Source organism: Grammomys surdaster, unplaced genomic scaffold (genome assembly GCF_004785775.1).
Source record: "Grammomys surdaster isolate TR1022 unplaced genomic scaffold, NIH_TR_1.0 125430, whole genome shotgun sequence".
Lineage (NCBI taxonomy): Eukaryota > Metazoa > Chordata > Mammalia > Rodentia > Muridae > Grammomys > Grammomys surdaster.
In genome coordinates, this window is record NW_021620297.1 from 795,876 (window position 1) to 813,581 (window position 17,706).

A 17,706-nucleotide genomic window follows, 5' to 3' on the forward strand; every position below is an offset into this window, starting at 1 on the left:
CCAGGGCCCAGGTTCCAGCCTATCCTCTCAAGTGTTGCCTTCAAATGCTTCTTAGCTTTTGTACACACCCTGTGGGGAGTGGCCACCTCCTACCTGCTCATCCCTGCTCTTGGTGTTAGTATTTGTTCCAAGTTTCCCAAGTCAACTCAAAAACATTCCTGCTGGTTCAGGTTTTCTTGCCTCTTTATCTTCTTGATCACAAGGAGAGATGTCTGCACTTAGTTACCACTGAGTACCCGTCTCTCCCGGCTAACCTAAGTGCGATCCTCCTATGTCCAGCGTCCTCCTTTTCCCCCTTTCCAGGCTTTCACAGAGACACAGAAAAAGCGGCTGCTGTCCTGGAAGCAGCAAGTGCTCAAACTCCTCCGGACGTTCCCTCGAAAAGCTGCACTGGACATGCAGAGCTACCGGCAGCAGAAGGGGTAGGTGGGCACCTCCCTCGGCAGACAGAGTGGGCACACGGATGCCGAAGAGGGAGTGTGTTGTGTTCTGAAACGGGCCCCTGCTATCCTTACCCAGATCACCCAGTAGAGTTTCTAGAAAGTTAAGATGAAGTACAGCTTAAAAAGAGAAAAAAGGCCAGATGTGGTGGCACACCTTTAATCCCAGCACTTGAGAGGCAGAGGCATTTGGATCTCTGAGTTCGAGAACATTGAGGGCTACACAGAGAAACCCTGTCTCTAAAACACCAAAAAGAGAGAGAAAGGGAGGGACAGACAAAGGCTGACTGTGGTGTGGCACAGGACTTTAATCCCAGCACTCAGGAGGCAGAGGCAAGTAGATTTCTATAGTTTGAAGAGTGAGGAGGTAAGAACTCATGGAGAGAGAGCTTGATTTGTGGAAAGGTGCTGCCATTTGATTACCCTTCAGAAAATTGAAGAGATGGGCCCCTGAAGAGGGAGAACAGGCCTTCAGTACGGAGAGCCTTCTTCAGAGGAAATGTATCCTGGCCTTCAGCAGCCACAGTGGCCCTTTGAAGGGAGAGAAGAGGAAGCTTTTGCTTTCAAATCTGGAGAACAAAGTGGGGTTCTGGCTCTAACAGGTTTTCAGGGGATGGGCAGCTTTTTGCCACATGATCTCGCTTTCATGCCATAGGGTATAGAAGTGGGTATTAGGTAGAACCGTGAAATTGCTCTGCAGCTGTTAGAGGGAGGCCCGGCAAAGTCACTGCGCAGTACTGTTTCAGCGTTTCTTTATGGCATGTGTGGCTACACCCGTGCTGTGGTGGACATGTGAAGGTCAGAGGACAGCCTTTAGAAGTCCATTTTCTCCCTACACCGTCTGGGGTCCAGGGCTTAAACTCAGGTCATCAGTCCTGATGGCAAGCACCTTTCCCTGCTGAGCTGTCTCACAAACCCAGTCTGTACTTTCCTGTCAGCGCTCTGTCCCAGAGAGAAAATGATACGAGGAATGTTGCCTGACTTCTGAAGGCTGTTTGCTCTCTAGAGCAAAGAAAGGCAGCTGAGCGTCTGATGCAACTGTTAACAGCACAAGTGCACAGGGGCTGGGGCGTTGTGTACAGAGAACTTGTCTACCGAGCATAAGGCCCTGGCTTCTATTCTCAGCACCGCATGGTGACAAAACTCCAGCATATGTCTGTCAAGTAGACCCTGCTCCTGTACCTTTGTCTTCTCACCTATATGCAGAAGACTCTGAGGTCCCTTCTCACACCAGATAACACATTTATTTCTTCACTGAAAAGTGACATTTGAAGAACTGCTTTGAAGGGTACAAGGAACCGTCACTATGTTCCCCATCTCCACCTTGGGTCAGGAGGAAACAGAAATGCAGGGTGCAAGGACATGGTCAAGGGCTCCTTGCTCAGAGCAGATTGCTGTTCTGTCCTACCCACTGGAGTTGTGGGGAGGACAGGAGATACAAACCTTCTGCCTAAGCTTAATAACCTGTGTTCTGCTCTGACAGCTGGGCATTTGGCTCCAACTCGCTCCCCATAGCTGGCTCTGTGGGGATGGGTGTGGCCCGGCGGACCCAGCGGCAGTTCCCAATGCCTCCTCGGGCATTACCACCTGGCAGGATGGGCCTTCTGAGCCCTTCAGGCATTGGGGGTGTCTCTCCTCGACATGCCCTTACCAGCCCCAGTCTTGGGGGTCAGGGCCGACAGGTGAGCTGGCTGCTATCCAGGTCCAGGTGCTTCTGGGGTTGGGGTGGCAGTACCTGGAATATGTGCTTGGGTCTGGGCTTCTCCTGTTCACCCTGACGCTTTCCCCCCTGTCCTATGTAGAACCTGTGGTTTGCCAATCCTGGAGGCAGCAACAGCATGCCCAGCCAGAGCCGCAGCTCTGTGCAGCGCACTCACTCGCTCCCCGTTCACTCGTCACCCCAGGCTGTTCTCATGTTCCCTCCAGGTGAGGTGCCTTGCCTCTGTCCTCGGTCATCCCCCCTGGCCAGCCTCCTTAGTGGACTTTTGTCTGCTCACCTGGATATCACACCCACTCTCCCCTCTGGATTTGTAGCAGCTCTCTCCGGGCTATGTGGCATCCCCCATCTTCCTGCACCTTTAGGGAGGTGGTTTCCTTGTGTGTCCATTAAGTCTATCAGGGCTCTCTCCCGTTTTGTTTTGTTTTGTTTTGTTTTGTTTTGTTTTGTTTTGTTTTTCAAGACAGGGTTTCTCTGTGTAGTCCTGGATGTCCTGGAACTCACTCTGTAGACCAGGCTGGCCTCGAACTCAGAAATCCGCCTGCCTCTGTCTCCCAAGTGCTGGGATTAAAGGCGTGCGCCAACTTTTTTTTTTTTCTCTCTCTCCCTTTTACTGAATATGTTAGCTCTCCTCTGTTTGCATGTCTTTCCTTCCCTATGCCATGGTCTCAGTGTTGGTATTGTTCTGTCACTGTCTCTTTATAGGCTCACTTAAAACTCAGAAGGGTTTGAAATTTGAAGGATCAGTGAAGGTTTTGTGGAAGAGTTGTAACCTGTCAGCCCACCTGACAGCTGTGTTCTGTCAGAGGCTGGTGACCACTGGAACCAGTGACTACACCTCTGAATGAGGTTTTGTGGTGGAAGGGTGGTGAAAGTGGGCTCACTCCCCTTTGCTCACATCAGCCTGGAGGTCAGAGGTCAGGAGGGTTGAGTGGCATGTGACAGATCAAAGAGATGCCAGCTCTAGGTCCCTGTTTGACTGGACAAGGTAGAGTGGCTTCTGGCTGGTGTACTCCTGTATGCTTGGATTAGGCATGCCATCTGTGACAGGAAGCTGGCTTCAGTGACCTGCTCTGGACAGGTCTTAGTTTGGGAGATGGCATAAATTCTTGCAGTCAGAAACTTTGTAGCCAGTGGAATTTTGTGAATTGATGAAATACTGTAGGCGTCCATTTGTGGTCCTAGAGCCCTCCTGGTGTAAATGGTGTTGAGTGAATGGGCGTGCCATAGGTGCACAAGGCGGGGACTTCAATCGGTGTGCCAGCCCGTGGGCAGCCTTCCTACACTTGTTGGATGAAGCCCTCCCTGATACTCAGGAGAAGGGTGCTCAAATGTGTTCTCACCTCACCAGTTAACTCAGCTATAAAGAGTCTTCAAGGTCAAAGCTTTTTTAGAAGAACAGATCTCCCTGGGACCTAACCTCAAGGTTAGGGTGACTAGAGTGGAAAATGAGGTTTAAGATAGGAGCCAGACCCTAGGAGTCCAGCTCAAAAGCTCGGATGTCCTGAGAGGAGGCCCAGCACTTAGCAGTGCGGTACCTGAGCTCTCTCTAGTGCAGGAGCTATAGAGGAGGTCTTTTGAGAAGTACTCTGAGGACGGGCTCCATAGCTGCCGCCCTGCTTCGCACCACCTGTTGAGCCTGCTTGGAGTGCATCCTGTCTGCAGGAACAAGTCTTAAGTAGGCACGGGAAGGGGGTCCTCAGCTCAGCTTTAACCAAGCCTAGAGGGTAGGCCATCACTCAGCAAGAAGCTGCCTAGTGTCTGCCCAGACTGCCCAGGCTTCGTGTCACTTCCTCTCTGAGAAGTCTGGCCTTTTCTGCATTGCCCCACAGTGGCTGTCTCCCTGTCTGCATTGTGACATCCCTAGGCCTGCCTCTGTCTCTTCTCAGCTATGTCTTCCACCCACCCCTTCATGTGCATGCTTTCTGGCCTCTTTATCTCTCGGCTCCAACCCTTTGCCAGCCATCTCTGTCTCCCAGCCCTTCCCTCTTTCCATTCTGGTTGGCCCTCCCCTCGCCACCACCATTCTCTTCTCTCCCACTCAGACTGCCCGGTACCTGGGCCTGACCTGGAGATCAATCCCACCCTGGAGTCTCTGTGTCTGAGCATGACAGAACACGCCTTGGGTGGTGAGCATTTCCTCTTCCCCTGATCTAGCTCCCACCTACCCAGCATCTCCAGCTCTGAACCCAGCCACTTGGAGCCATCCTGAGGGTCCCAAGGGGAGGCCAGACTCCAGGGAGGGCCCGCCTGGGATGCTATGTGAGGCCTTTGCTCAGGCCTCCCACCAGCTCCTGACCTTCCTCCCTCCCTTTCTTATCACAGATGGGACAGACAAAACCTCCACCATCTGACGGGACCCACAGCCCAGCGCACCCATAGGCTCCCTGGGCGGCGGGCGGGGGCCATCCCCCGACAGGCTTCTCCTCGGCAGCGAGAGGGTGGGCTGGCACAGCCATACATTCTGATATTTTTCTACTCATCCTCTTGACTTTTGTTTAACATTGGCACATGCCTTGCTCACTCCCGGGCCCATTGAGGGAGCTCAGCTGAGGCCAGGGACAGAGAGGGCAGCCAGAGGCAAGGACTGGCCAGACTGCCTGCCTCTTCCCTCCCAAATCCCCCACTGGCCCCATCCTACCCCTGCCTCCTTCAGACTGCTGACACCTGTCCTACCCCAAGAGAGCAGACTTCCTCAGAGACAAACTGACAGCCACCTTGTGCAGCCTGCCCTTGAGACACATGACAGTGGGGGAATGAGCAGTGTGGACAGCCCGCTCCACCAGTATGTCACTGGAGAAGAGCCCCTCTCCCTTCCCTACTGCCCTTCATCATTCCTACTATTCCCCAGGACAGGCACCACCTTCCTCCTTTTTTCTTGCCCTGTTTATCAGAGGTTCTCTACAATTAATTTCTTAGGCCTATTTAAGATACATATTTATATAGTTCTTAACGGTTTTTCTCTGATCATTCCCTGTCATTTTTAGAATCCCCAGGCCTCTCTCTGAGCCAGGACAGTGGCAGGGGGAGCCTGAACTTTATGAGGAGAGGGCAGAGCCCCCTCCTGCAGACCCCCTGCCCTTCCCCATCCCAGCCCCGGCTCCCAGATGCAGAGGTTGAAGGTGGGCAGCCCCAGGCCCGCAGTGAGGTCAGGAAGTCTGTTGCCTTAATGTCCCTTTCCCCCACCAACATAACCCTTCTCAGTTCCCCAGGTCTGTGGGCAAGACTTGTGGGTAGGAACCAGGGAGGGGGTGTTGGTTTTTGTTTTCCTGCCTACCCTCTCTTTCTGTCAGCCTTTCCTCCCCCGTATGTCATGGCCTCATGTCAGTGGAACACTATAGCATAACCCAGAGGTGCAGCCCAGCCTGGGTCACAGAAACCCTCTCCTCCCTCTTCTTGATGAGGGCTGGTGCTGGGGCCCAGGTGGAGGGAGGGAATTTGGGATTCAGGCTGTGGGGAAGCCAGGGTCCCCTATTCCAAACTCCTCTTTCCCTTAACCTACACCCTCATTGGGACATTCTCAAGCTTTTCACACGAAAAGGAAAAAAAATGTTATTTTTAGATACATTTTATGAATAACTTTTGTTATGAATATGGCTGGTAACCATTGTGTATGTTATTAAAGATACAAAATGTTGGGAAAAAACAAAACCAAAAAAAAAAAAGAAAAAGAAAAAAAAGGAAAAAAAAGAAAGCCTTCCCTGCACTATCAGCCCATCCCCCCAGACCTTGCCCCTGCCTCCTGGTCTGTGGACCTCCCCTGCTTTGAGCCCAGGGAGGGAGAAGAAGCCAGGGGGTAGAGTGGCCCTGGGGACCCACCTGTGGTCCCCACCACCTCTCCCAGTGCCGGGCTGGGCGGGGTGTCAGGTGTATTTATGTACCTCTTGCACACTCATCAACCTATGCAAGTCCCCACCCCGGCCCTCCAGGGTTCTGTGCCTTTGCTCATTCCTCCTCTTAACTCCCAGGCTTCTCCGGCCCCTCTCACTAACAGTGGGAAGTGGGGTGAAAGGCCACCTGTTTGGTATAAGCAGGGTGTCCCTCTCATGGGACCCTCACCTCCACAAGCCGGTCTAGTCTTGTCTTGTTCACTTCCCATCAGGGTGACTGACCCTGCCTGGCACTGGAAGGTGATGAGGGATACCCTCCCTGAGAGGGAGGTGAGAGCTTCCCACCCACCTGACAGCAGAGTGCAGGACGCAGGCGGCCTCACTCTGACAGGCAGGACCCTGACCCTCCCACCCCCATGCCCTCCGTGGTTTCACCCTATCCTACCCACTTCTGTCCCCAGCCCCACTGGCAGAATCAGCTTTGAGTAACTGTACATTTTTCTCGCTGTTGGAGAAGACTTATTTGTTGGAGTTTCAATTGTTAATGGTCTGGGCTTATTTTGGAAAACAAAAAAACAAAAACAAAAAAAAAAACCAAAAAGACTCTTAATTTTTCTTATGATGCATTTCCTGAAAAATCCATGGGGACTTGATTTTGTGCTTCAAGTAGAGATCCTTCAGCGCGGGGGTTGGGATGCAGCGCGGGGGTTGGGATGGGGGGTGGGGGGGTGCAAAGACGATGTGAAGGGAACAGAGGCTCTGAGAGATAAAGTCCAGAGAAGTTAGGTTTATTAACAGCAAAGAGTGTAGGGACAAACAAAGGGCTCATAAAACAGACAACTAGAAAAGTGCTTCCCTGCCCTAAGAATGGTGTCTGTGCTGACCTCATCAGAAGGCCTTGAGGCTTAGTCACTGTCACTGTCAGCCTCACTGGAATCAGAAGCTGCAGGTTCGCTGCCATCCTCCTGAGCTGAGTGCTCACTGCCACTGGGGAAGGGGCTGGCACTCCTGCTACGACTCCTGCTTTGGCTGCGGCTCCGCTGGCCACCACCATCACTGCCGCTGTCCGAGTCATTGTCACTGCCCCTGTGGGCCTGCCCTCTGTCCTCATCGTCAGAGTCAGCATCATCTTCCGAATCAGCATCACTGCCGAAAATCTCCTCTTTGTCCCGGGCAGCACGTGCTTCATCCTCACTGCTCTCATCCTCACCACTGCCACTCTTGTCACTTGTCTCATCCCTGTCACCCTCCTCTCGGTCACTCTCACTGCCAGAGCGTTCATCCTCGCTGCCTTCCTTCTCACTGCTGCTGCCCTTCTCCTGTTCCTCATCTGTGAAGAAGTAGGGACTGGTGAGATCCCATTGCCCAACCCTCCCAAGGCTCCCAGGATGTGACTAGTCCTTTACCTGAGCCCCCAGCTTCTTTCTCTTCAGCCTCCATCTCCTCCTCCTCCTCTTCCTCTGGCTCGTGGTTTTCCAACTGGGCCTTGCGTGCCTCCTGGAACCAGCAAATTGGGAAGAAGATGGAAGAGATCTGTCAGACCTCTGACCCTGACCTCACCCACTAGACTCCCTTTGGGTATCCTGGGCCAGTAGAACTTACCTGGGCTTCTAATTCCTTCTCATTCATGTCACGGTGTTTGACAACAAGCAAGGCATTAGTACCTGACTGAACCCCAGCCTTGGCCCGGCGCTTACTGAGACGGACCCTGCAGTGGACAATTGCAGAAGGGGAGTTAGGCTCCACTGGGACCAGTGTAATACCTGGTTCTCTATCAATATTTGACCCAGAACATACTAGAAGACAACTTATACATAGAGTAGGCGTGAAAACTGTATTATGGATTTGATGCATAACCAACTTTTACGTTTTCTGGGGTTTTTGTTTCAAGATTTTAAGTGAATAGGTGTTTGCTTGCACGTTTGCACGTACGTGTGTGTGTGTGTGTGTGTGTGTGTGTGTGTATGTATATATGTATGTGTGTATGTATATATGTATGTATGTATGTTGTGTTGTGTAGTACCCCAAGAAGCTACAAGATGGCATCAGATCCTCTTGGCAAAACAAGTGTCTCTGTGGGAACTAGGATATAAACTGGGGTCTTCTGGAAGCGCAGGTAGTGCTCTTCACTGCTAAGCCATTTTCCAAGGCCCCTTATCCAAAACGTAAAAACAAGAAAGTGGCAAATTTTGGGTTTCTGGCTTTTAAATGGAAAAGCAGTGGACTGTAGCTAGATTGTAGTATTCACTAAAGGTCTTGTCATTCTGCCTGTTTTCACATCTCCAGCAGGACAACAGGAGCAGAGCCATATTGAACAGAAACTCAGACCACAGGCACTAGGACAAGTTAGCTTTCAGGCCCTCAGAGAGGTTCTGAGGTAACACTTTTGAAGTTATCTCAAGTATTTAAAACCTGCTGAAGGGATGGAGGAGATGGTTCAGTTGGTAAAGTGCTATGGTGGAACAAGAAGGAGTAACTCTTCCCCCAAGTTATCCTCTAACCTCCAGTGCCTGCCATGCCATGCGTAGATCTATCACGTAGTAATGCATGCACACAAAATAAGAACAACAAAGGAAAACTGATTGCAACCTCTGGCTCCAGTATGTCCACATGTGAACACAAACACATCACATACAAAAAGCTTATTAAAACTATTGAGACTAGAAATATATCTTATAGGAGGGTACTTGCCTATCATGTATGAGAAAAATGACTAGGTTTATATCCTGCGTTATGTGAAAATTTTTCTTTCTAGTTTATGGTACTAGGACCAGAACCAAGTCCGGCCCACATTTTATAAGCAGGCTCCAGCTGCTCTCAAACACATACAACAAATCCTTAGGTACAGATGACCTCAGAGTAGTTCTTGCATGATCTCAAAAAAAGAAAAAAAAAAAAAAACACAAAGGGCCAAACTCATGAAAAAGTGCTGAGTACCTGGTCTCCAGCTCATTGTAGTAAACCCCATCACCCTCTCTGAAGATGAAAAAGTAGTTCTCCTCGTAGCCCTTACTGGCCTTGTTCTTCACATTCCAGTTGTATTCCCGAGCAATCTTGTAGTCATACCTGGAAAGAAGATACAGCCCATTGGTTCCTGAGGAGTAAAGGAGACATACTTCTGGATTCTAAACCCTAACCCTAACCCACTTACACATCATCTGGTGCATAGTCCATCTCCTCCTCTTGGTCCCGCTTCCGTTTCTTCAGTGTCTCTTCCACAGGCAGAAAATAAGCCACAAATTGATTCCCTTCCTCGTCCATCATGCCCCTGGTTTGGTGGAGAAGAGCATGTAAACGTCAAAAGCAAAATAACAAAGCTGGACGTGGTGGCACGTGCCTGGACAGTCATCATTCCAGAGAGTGAGGCAAGAGGAAGGCAAGGAGCACACAAGGTAGAAAGCAGGACCCCTGACCTGATCATGGCCTGAGACATCATCTCTAATGCAGCCGCCCCACTTGTGTCCTTGGGGGCTGGGTCTGAGTCAAAAATGACCTGAGCACACGGGTTGATCCACATCTGGGAAATAGAAAAAGCCTAAAGTTAGTAAGGACTGGACAGGCACAAGCGGCTGCCCCGCCTCTCACCCTGAGTCTGACCTTAAAGTCTGGGAAGACAGGCATGACCTCCACTGGTGTCACTCGGGGCTTGCTGTAATGCTGGGAGATCTGATAGAACAAAGAGGGTGAGAAAGAGGAAGAACCTGAGCCACACTTTCGCCTCTATTCTAGTCCCCCAATTACCGATTTCTGGGCATCTTCAAAAGTCTTCTCGATAGCTGTGATCTGGCTGTCCCTGTCTTTGTATATTTCTTCCTCTGTAAACTGCTGTTTCACAGAAACCCCAATCCTAGCAGTGAAGAGAATGTCATTAAGGGCCTCTGGACATCGCTAAAGTCTTGCCCCCTTCCCTTCCCATCTGTTTGTTACTTACTTGACCTCTGGCTTCTCATTGGAGATGCCGTATCTGTTGAACTCAGTGGAGATATACTCTGTTTTACGCATCCACGGCACCACCTTCGCATGCTGCTGGGATCTAGAGAGGAAAACCAGGCACCTCAGGGTCCCATGCTTGGCAACGTCTACCCGTAGCGATGGGGACCACCTCACCTCTTGGAGCTGGTGGGAGCCTGAATCTCCTCTTCGAGCAGCTTCTCATCAGCCGGATCCAGAAGAACTAGGGGTGAGGAGCAGGAGGACCATGAGGGATACGCAGGCCTGGCCTCTGATGGCCGAGAGCAGACCCTCCCTGTCCCCCCACACACCGTTGGGATCGATGCGGTAGGTGTCAGGGTTGATGAGATCGATGGTGACCCCTAGATCTGGCTCAGTCAGGAGGTCATGTTTGTGTTGTTTCTCCAAGGAGGTTGCTTTGTACTGAACAAACCTGGGTGGGAAAACATTATAAACATGTTACATGCATGTTATGCCCCAACATGCTCCCTTCCTAGAAGCTAAGCTTCTATGGAGAGGAACTCTGAATGCAAGCATCGAGCATTGGCAGCTTCTGTGTAAGAAAGGTATTACATCCTGCTTTCTCTGTTAGTAGTTACTGAGCATATGTGCCTATGTGCCAGTCCAAGGGAGGAAGAGGCAATGAAATAAGCAATCCTTGCTGTCATTCTTGAGTTCAGTCCTACCTACCTGTTCTGGTCGAAGGGGTAGGTGATGAATTTGGGGTCAAATGGGATGTCAGGAAGGCTGTTGCAGTATTTGACTCGGCAGACCACTCCAGACCTAAGAAAACAGTGGCCCAGAACTAGGTCTTGCAGACCTACAGAGATGACTTCAGCAGTTAGAGTACTTATCCTGCAGAGGACCCAAGGTTGGACCCACATCAGCCTGCTGACAACCACCTGTAACTCCAGATCCAGGGGGGACCAGACACCTATGGCCTCTGTAGGCAGCAACACAAACATGCAAGTACTTACACACCTAATTAAAAATAATAAAAATGGCTGAAATGGTGCCACAGGCCTTTAATCCCTGGGTTTGGGAGGCAGGCAGATCACTTGAGAGTTTAAGTTAGTAACAATTTACATAGTAAAAGACCAGTAAGGGATACAAAGTGAAACACTTGTCTCAAGGAATAATAGTGCCCCCACCTTTAATACCAGCCTTCAGGAGGAAGAGGCAGGTGGATCTCTGTGAGTTTGAGGCCAGCCTGGTCTACAGAGTGAGTTCCAGGACAGCCAGGGCTACACAGAGGAAATCCTACCTTGAAAAAAAAATCTAAAGAGTAGTAACAAAAATTTTTAAAAACAGCCTCAGGCTGATGACAAGATGGCTTAACAGGTAAAAGTGCCTGCTGTCAAGCCTGAGGGCCTGAGTTTAATATCTCAGACGTATACCTATATGGTGGAAGGAAAAAAGTGTCTTTTTAGACTGTCGCACACAACTAAGGTATGTACACACAATTAAAAACAAAAAACAAAAAAAAACCCCTAGGCCTGTGTTGCAATCCCAGCACCCAGAAGGCTGAGGCAAATGACACTGCGAGTTCGAGGTCAGTCTGGGCCACTTTATAAGATTCTCAAAAGCACAAAAAAGGCCCCCAACTGCTTCCCCCCACTGCGTTCGTGCCCCACCCATCCTGGGACGGGTGTAGCTGGGAGCTTACCTCTCAGGCAAGGTCCGGTGGGAATTGGGCCTGGTTTCAGGGGAGAAGAGAGAGTGTGATGTCAAAAGTTTGACAGAGTGGAAAGAAAGGTCCCTGAATTTCTGAAGTTGTGAGTCCTTAGTGCGTGGAGCCAGATGCTCAATCCCCTTAGGAGGGCGCTCCAGAAGCTGCACTGAAGGGGACTGAGGACCAGGTCCCTCCCCCGAGGTGGGATTCCCAAATTGGATAGCAGGGGGCCAGGAAGCGACCGCTGAGGCCCAGAGGGGACCGCCCCTTCGTCAGGGGTGAGCGCTGAGCGACCCCGCGGGCAGACCCGAGGGAACCAGTCACGTCGTAAGCAGCCCCCTCGGCCTAGCCCCGGCTTGCAGCTCACAAAATGAAACGGCAGGTGACAGGAGACCTACCTGTGGCCATCTTCCCGCTGGGCCTGGGTCTGGATGGTGGGCGCCATCGCGACCAGGCGACGGTGGCGCGGACGGCGTCCTCGCTGGCCGCGGGCGGACGCTAAGGGGCGTGCCGACTTTGAGAGACGCCGGGTCCAAGGACAGGCTCCCGTAGACGCCGGGCTCCGCGGGGAAAGGCGGGATGGAGTGGGCCGGCGAGAAGGGCTCGGGTGCGACTCAAGTGAAAGCGTGGACAGCGCCAGACAGGGACTCGCAGCGCCGGCTCCGACTGCTACCAAGACGCTGAAGACTAGACAGGTCGCTTCTGGCCGCAAGGCCTTCAGGGAAATAGAGTGCGGTCAGTCCCTCACAGCGATTGGCGAGCTGTGGGTGAAGGGGCGGGGCTTTGGGAGAACTCCTCTTATGATTGGTGAAAAGATATTCCACTCTTCGCCGCATCTTTGAGAGGGCGGAGAAAACGCATATCCTCTCCTCTCATTGGCTAACCCGTCGGTAAGGCGGGGCTAACTAGGAAAGGAAGCCATCAAACTGAAGACGCTGAGGAGCCGCCGGAGCAGACGCGCTTGTGACGTGTTTCCGGTGTTCTAGCGGTGGAAAATGGCTGCGCCCCAGCCACAGGCTGCGGCCGTTTCCTCTGCTGCCGGTGTGTCAGGCCCGGGTTCTGCTGGTGGTCCCAGTTCCCAGCAACAACCGCAACCGGCCCAACTGGTGGGTTCAGCCCAGAGCGGGCTCCTGCAGCAGCAGCAACAGGACTTCGATCCTGTGCAGCGCTACAAGATGCTCATCCCGCAGCTAAAGGAGAGTCTCCAGGTGATGGGCCGCGGGGAGCAGAAGGGGATAGCGGGCTGGCTCCGGGAAGGTGCGCCGAGGGACGGGCTGTTGAAGGAGATCGTAGGCCTGGAAGAGAAGTAAGACTAGCAGTGTGCGTGTCTGTGTGTCTGTGTCTAACCAAAGCGAAGCTCTGGGCAGCTGTAGTGGTGGCACGCTCTTAATCCCGGCGCTCGGACAGCAGAGGGGAACGGATCTCATGAGTTCGAGGCCGGTCTGGTCTACAGAGTTCCAGGCCTACCAGGGTCTACATAATGAAACCCTGAGGAGAGAAAAGAAATGAGAATGAGAATTTTAGCCGGGTGTGCTAAACACGCACGCCTTTAATTCCAACCTTCAGGAGGCAAAGGAAGGTAGATCTTTTGAGTTCCAGGACAGCCTGGTCTACCGAATGAGTTCCAGGAAACCCGGGGCTACACAGAGAAACCCTGTCTCGAAAAACTAGATGGGGCTGGGCGGTGATGGCGCACGCCTTTAATCCCAGCACTTGGGAGGCAGAGGCAGGTGGATTTCTGAGTTTGAGGCCAGCCTGGTCTACAGAGTGAGTTCCAGGACAGCCAAGGCTACACAGAGAAACCCTGTCTCGAAAAAAAACAAAAAAAAGAAAAGAAAAACTAGACAGATAGATGGAGAGAGGTGGGGGAGAGAGAAGAGTAGATAGAGAAACAGTTCTGGTTACGTTCCGTGCAGAAGACCGGCCTCAGTGTCAATTCTGTCCGTGATGACTGGGTAAAGGATAAGTCCTGGAAGTTATTGCTGAGAATTCCAAATGAGAACAGGCTTTTGGAGAAATACGGGGAGAAATTGCTGTGGTGATGGTTGTGAACTTTAGTCTCTCTTAGGATAGAGCTGCCAGCTGAAAAGCCTGTGGGCCTCAGAAAAGACGATTGATCCTGTCTGTGCGCCTTTATCTCCTGTATCTTATTTTTCTCTCTCAACATCCTTTTAAAACTAGACTTTGATGAAGGTTGCAGCCCAGAACCTGATTCAGAACACTAACATTGACAACGGACAGTGAGTAAACCCCTTCTTCTCTACCTCAACCATAGAAAACCACCCCCCATTGCCCCACGTCCTCCTTTCTAACCCCTGCCTGGGTCCCCTGGGCCTGGCTTTAATATCTTGGTGGTCACTTGATTATCTACATACAGATGCTGGTGTTTCAGACTGAAAGTCATTTCACTGCTCAAACACTGTTTTCCCCCTGGCCGTAGGAATAGCAGTGATGGACCCATACAGCGCTTTGACAAGTGTCTAGAGGAGTTTTACGCGCTCTGTGATCAGCTGGAACTCTGCTTGGTGAGGAACTCCCTAGAGACGTTGTGACTAAACTCCATCTGCTTAGTTCCCCACAAGAACAGCTTGAGATAGTATCACTTAGTAGCCCAGGCTCTCCCAACACGAGTTCTGTAGACCAAGCAGGCCTCCGTATTCAGAGTGAGATCATAGGCATGCACCATCATGCCCAGCTTCAGGCAGCCAGTCGGTCACTGGTCACTTCCTCTGAGCCAGACACGTGCTTCAGCTGAGGCTGGGGGTGAGATCTATCCTGATTCTCACCGTCACAGAGCTTCTAGTTCAGCGGAGTGACAAATACAAGACCAAAGAGGGACACCTCAGAGTGGTCAAGGCTGTGATGACACAGCGTGGGCCAGAGTGGTCAAGCTCTGTGGGGTGAGGAAGCCCAGGGGCGTGTGGAAGGCCGGAATAGGGAGAGCGTGACTCGCAGAAGGTTGCTGGTGAAACGTGGGATTCCACCTGACACTCTGGCTGCAAGGGCAGCGAGGACAAGGCCTGAGGGGAGGATGTGGGGACCTGTGCTTTGTTGCTAGGGACCTGCCTGAGCTTGAGACTGTGACTTCAGCTACTGGGGGTATGGCGAGACCAAGGAGCCGTGAGCGGGCTGGCCGAGAGGCAGACATGATAAAGCCTAGGCCAGGACCGTGAGAGATGAGAGCTGCAGCTGAGGTCGCCGTGTGCTTGGAAGCTTGATTCCTAACACCCACGTTAAAAAGCTGGCCATGGCAGTGCGAGCCTACAGCCCCAGTGCTGGGGGGCTGGGGGGGGATGGTAACTGGATGTTTGGGGCTCAGTAGCTAGCCAGCCCAGCCTAACTGGCTAGTTCCAGGTCCTGGTGAAAGGTCTATCTTTAAAAAATGGCGGGGTGGGGGGCTGGGGGGATGGGGCATGCCTTTAATCCCAGCACTTGGGAAGTAGAGACAGGCAGATTTCTGAGTTCGAGGCCAGCCTGGTCTACAGAGTGAGTTCCAGGACAGCCAGAACTTCACAAAGAAACCCTGTCTCGAAAAACAAACAAACAAACAAAAAAAAAAAAACGGGGGGTGGGATGGGTGGGGGGATCTTGAGGAACGACATACGAGGCTGCCCTCTGGCCATATGTCCTCAACCACACACACACACACAGATCCCCTTAGGCCAGCAAGCCTGCTGATAACAGTCCTATCATCCCACTGCTTAAGAGGCTGAAGCAGGAGGGTCAAAGTTCAAGATCTGTCTGGGTGGCTAGGTGAGATCTTGCTTTAAAAAAGGAAAAAGAAGAGCTAGGTATGTTGGTTCCAGTCTGCAATCTTAACTTGAGAGGCTGATGTAGGAGGACTACCATAAATTCCAGGCTAGCCTGAGCTAGGAGCATTGGAGCTAAGAACTGGGGACTTAGTTGAGTGGTAGAGTTTATCTAACACAAGTAAAGCTGTAAGTTCAATCCCCGGTACCACGCTCGGTCACTTTCCTTTAGACATGTCAGTAGAGTGTGCTGAGGTATGGTAGGCTGGGTCTTGTAGACCGGACCTATATCCCGTGTGTCAGAGGGTGATGGAGGATTTGAAGAGAGGACGTTTCTTTGTGAGGAAATGAGGGCATGTTAAGAATGCCTGAGACTAGAGGTGGGAGCCCAAGGGGCAGTCCTGGCTGAGTCCTGAGGGAGAATCTGGCAGACAGAAGCTTGGAGACTTTGCCAGGCCCCAAGACGATGGACTGTTGGGAAAAGAGTCCCCAGGCTGTGGTTGGAATTAAAAGGGTGGGTATTAAATGATTTTCCTGGAGCTGTAGAGGAGACATCTGTTTACCCTCCAAATAAGGGCATGGGAACTAAAGCAAGGTTCAGAGTCCAGCATGATGATGGGGTGGGGGCTAGGGGAGGACTGGACTGGACTGGATGACCAGCTACACCACTGAAAAAAATGTCTCAACCCTTGCCACCAGCCTTTAATTTTAGTTTGTTTAAATGAGCCGAACTTGCTGTGTAGCCAAGGATGACTGTGGGCTTCCTGATCCACCTCTCAGTTGGGAGTCCTGGCATGCATGTCCTGTACCCCTACGCCTGACTCTTATCAAGGTTTCTGCTGGCCTCAGCAAGCACTGTCCAGCCATGAGAAGGACAGGGTTTTAATGCGGTCTGGCACACAGTACAGCTAAATGGAGTTTTGTTGCAAGATGGAGTTATTTTGGCTGGATTAGGACTACTCCCACCAAGGGAGTCAGCTTTGCGACAAGGACTCATAAGAAGCCGGCTGGGGAGATAGTGGGAGGCTGGGAGGGGCCTGAGCAGTGAGGAGAGTGGCAGCCTTGGTGGGAACCAGGACAGAAGACAGCTGCCAGGTGCAGTGCCATGGAGTAGACACCAAGCCCGCCCACGTTCAGTTAGGACAGGAACAAGGGCAGCTAATGTCCAGCAATTAGCACTTAAAACAGTGTGGCACTTATTTCCTGTTCTACACCTCTGTCCTGGTTCTCACCAGGCAAGGAGAGGTGGTTATCCAACCCACTCAAGTAACTGGGCCTAGCATTATACTTGTAACTTTTTTTTTTTTTAAGTTTACATTTTATTTTGGTCAGGGCCTGCCATTGTGCACAGGCAGAGGTCAGGGGACATCTTGCAATAGTTGATTTTTTTTTTTCCCTTCTACTATGTGATTCCTGGGGAGATAGAGCCCAGGTCCTCAGGCTTGACTGCAAGCGCCTTTGCCTACAGACCACTGTCTGACCAGCGCAGCTGTGTGCACACATGACCCCAGCTCTCAGGAGGACGAGCAGCAAAGTAAAAAGCCTGAGGACAGCCTTGGCTACTTAGCAAGTCTCTGACTCAAGCAACAGCAAAAACATTTAATAACAAAGTCCCAGAGAGAAATAGCCACATATGCTGGACGATCCAGCCTGACTTTGGATACCCAGAGCCCGTCAGTGTAGCCTCAGATTGGGAGGAGGGGAGGCTACAGGTCCTTGGAAGTGACCTGTTCTCTTGCCTGCCTTCCCACAGCGCCTGGCCCACGAGTGCCTTTCCCAGAGCTGTGACAGTGCCAAGCACTCTCCAACCCTGGTACCGACAGCCACAAAGCCCGACGCAGTACAGCCGGACAGCCTGCCCTACCCACAGTACCTGGCTGTCATCAAAGCCCAGATTTCCTGTGCCAAAGACATTCACACTGCCCTGCTGGACTGTGCCAACAAGGTCACTGGCAAGACGACTGCACCATCAACTGGCCCTGGGGGCAGCCTCTGAAGTCTTGGTGGGGAGAGGCAGAGAATGAAGTATGGCTTAAGGCAAAACAGGTGGTTCCTGTTACTGATTTATTTATGGTGCCACAGTAATGTGGCTGAAACCAGCAGGGGGCAGCAAAGACTTGCAGGCAGCACAGGCCTCAACCCCGCCTCTGTTGCCTCCACCCATTCTGCTCCCTGACCTGGAATGGACATTCCCAGTGTGCGGCTGGTGACCTCTGTTCTGGGGACTCCTTCTCCCACCTGGCCCTGGGCGGGGCACCGACTGGGCCCTTTAGACCTTCCTCAGTCTGTCCCAATGTATGGACTCCTTTTAACCCACCTTCCTCCAGTCCTGCCCCGCCCCTCCCCC

General features: G+C 51.8%; 3 protein-coding genes across 3 annotated transcripts in view; 2 read left to right on the forward strand and 1 right to left on the reverse strand.

The window, feature by feature from the left end:
* Nucleotides 1-6,597, forward strand: part of Samd4b (sterile alpha motif domain containing 4B) — a 43,565-nt gene extending 36,968 nt beyond the window's left edge. Inside the window, exons 9-13 of the mRNA XM_028786222.1 lie at nt 304-422; nt 1,924-2,122; nt 2,243-2,366; nt 4,203-4,286; nt 4,483-6,597. Of these exons, the coding sequence (XP_028642055.1) occupies nt 304-422; nt 1,924-2,122; nt 2,243-2,366; nt 4,203-4,286; nt 4,483-4,511 (555 nt within the window). The 3' untranslated portion in view covers nt 4,512-6,597. The remainder of the gene's footprint in view (nt 1-303; nt 423-1,923; nt 2,123-2,242; nt 2,367-4,202; nt 4,287-4,482) is intronic.
* A 157-nt stretch (nt 6,598-6,754) lies between these two features.
* Paf1 (PAF1 homolog, Paf1/RNA polymerase II complex component) lies at nt 6,755-12,343 on the reverse strand. The gene is made up of 14 exons (XM_028786227.1): nt 12,009-12,343; nt 11,605-11,634; nt 10,629-10,721; nt 10,250-10,371; nt 10,095-10,161; nt 9,919-10,020; nt 9,729-9,834; nt 9,585-9,653; nt 9,401-9,504; nt 9,139-9,255; nt 8,925-9,053; nt 7,590-7,695; nt 7,394-7,484; nt 6,755-7,317 (listed from the first exon to the last, which is right to left on the reverse strand). The coding sequence occupies exons 1-14, from the start codon at nt 12,053-12,055 to the stop codon at nt 6,893-6,895; spliced, it is 1,608 nt and encodes a 535-aa protein (XP_028642060.1). The 5' UTR covers nt 12,056-12,343; the 3' UTR covers nt 6,755-6,892.
* Nucleotides 12,344-12,564: 221 nt separating this feature from the next.
* Med29 (mediator complex subunit 29) lies at nt 12,565-17,402 on the forward strand. The gene is made up of 4 exons (XM_028786228.1): nt 12,565-12,818; nt 13,792-13,850; nt 14,051-14,135; nt 17,113-17,402. Exons 1-4 carry the CDS (start codon nt 12,606-12,608, stop codon nt 17,353-17,355), a joined length of 600 nt encoding a protein of 199 aa, XP_028642061.1. The 5' UTR covers nt 12,565-12,605; the 3' UTR covers nt 17,356-17,402.
* The last annotated feature ends 304 nt before the right edge of the window (nt 17,403-17,706 follow it).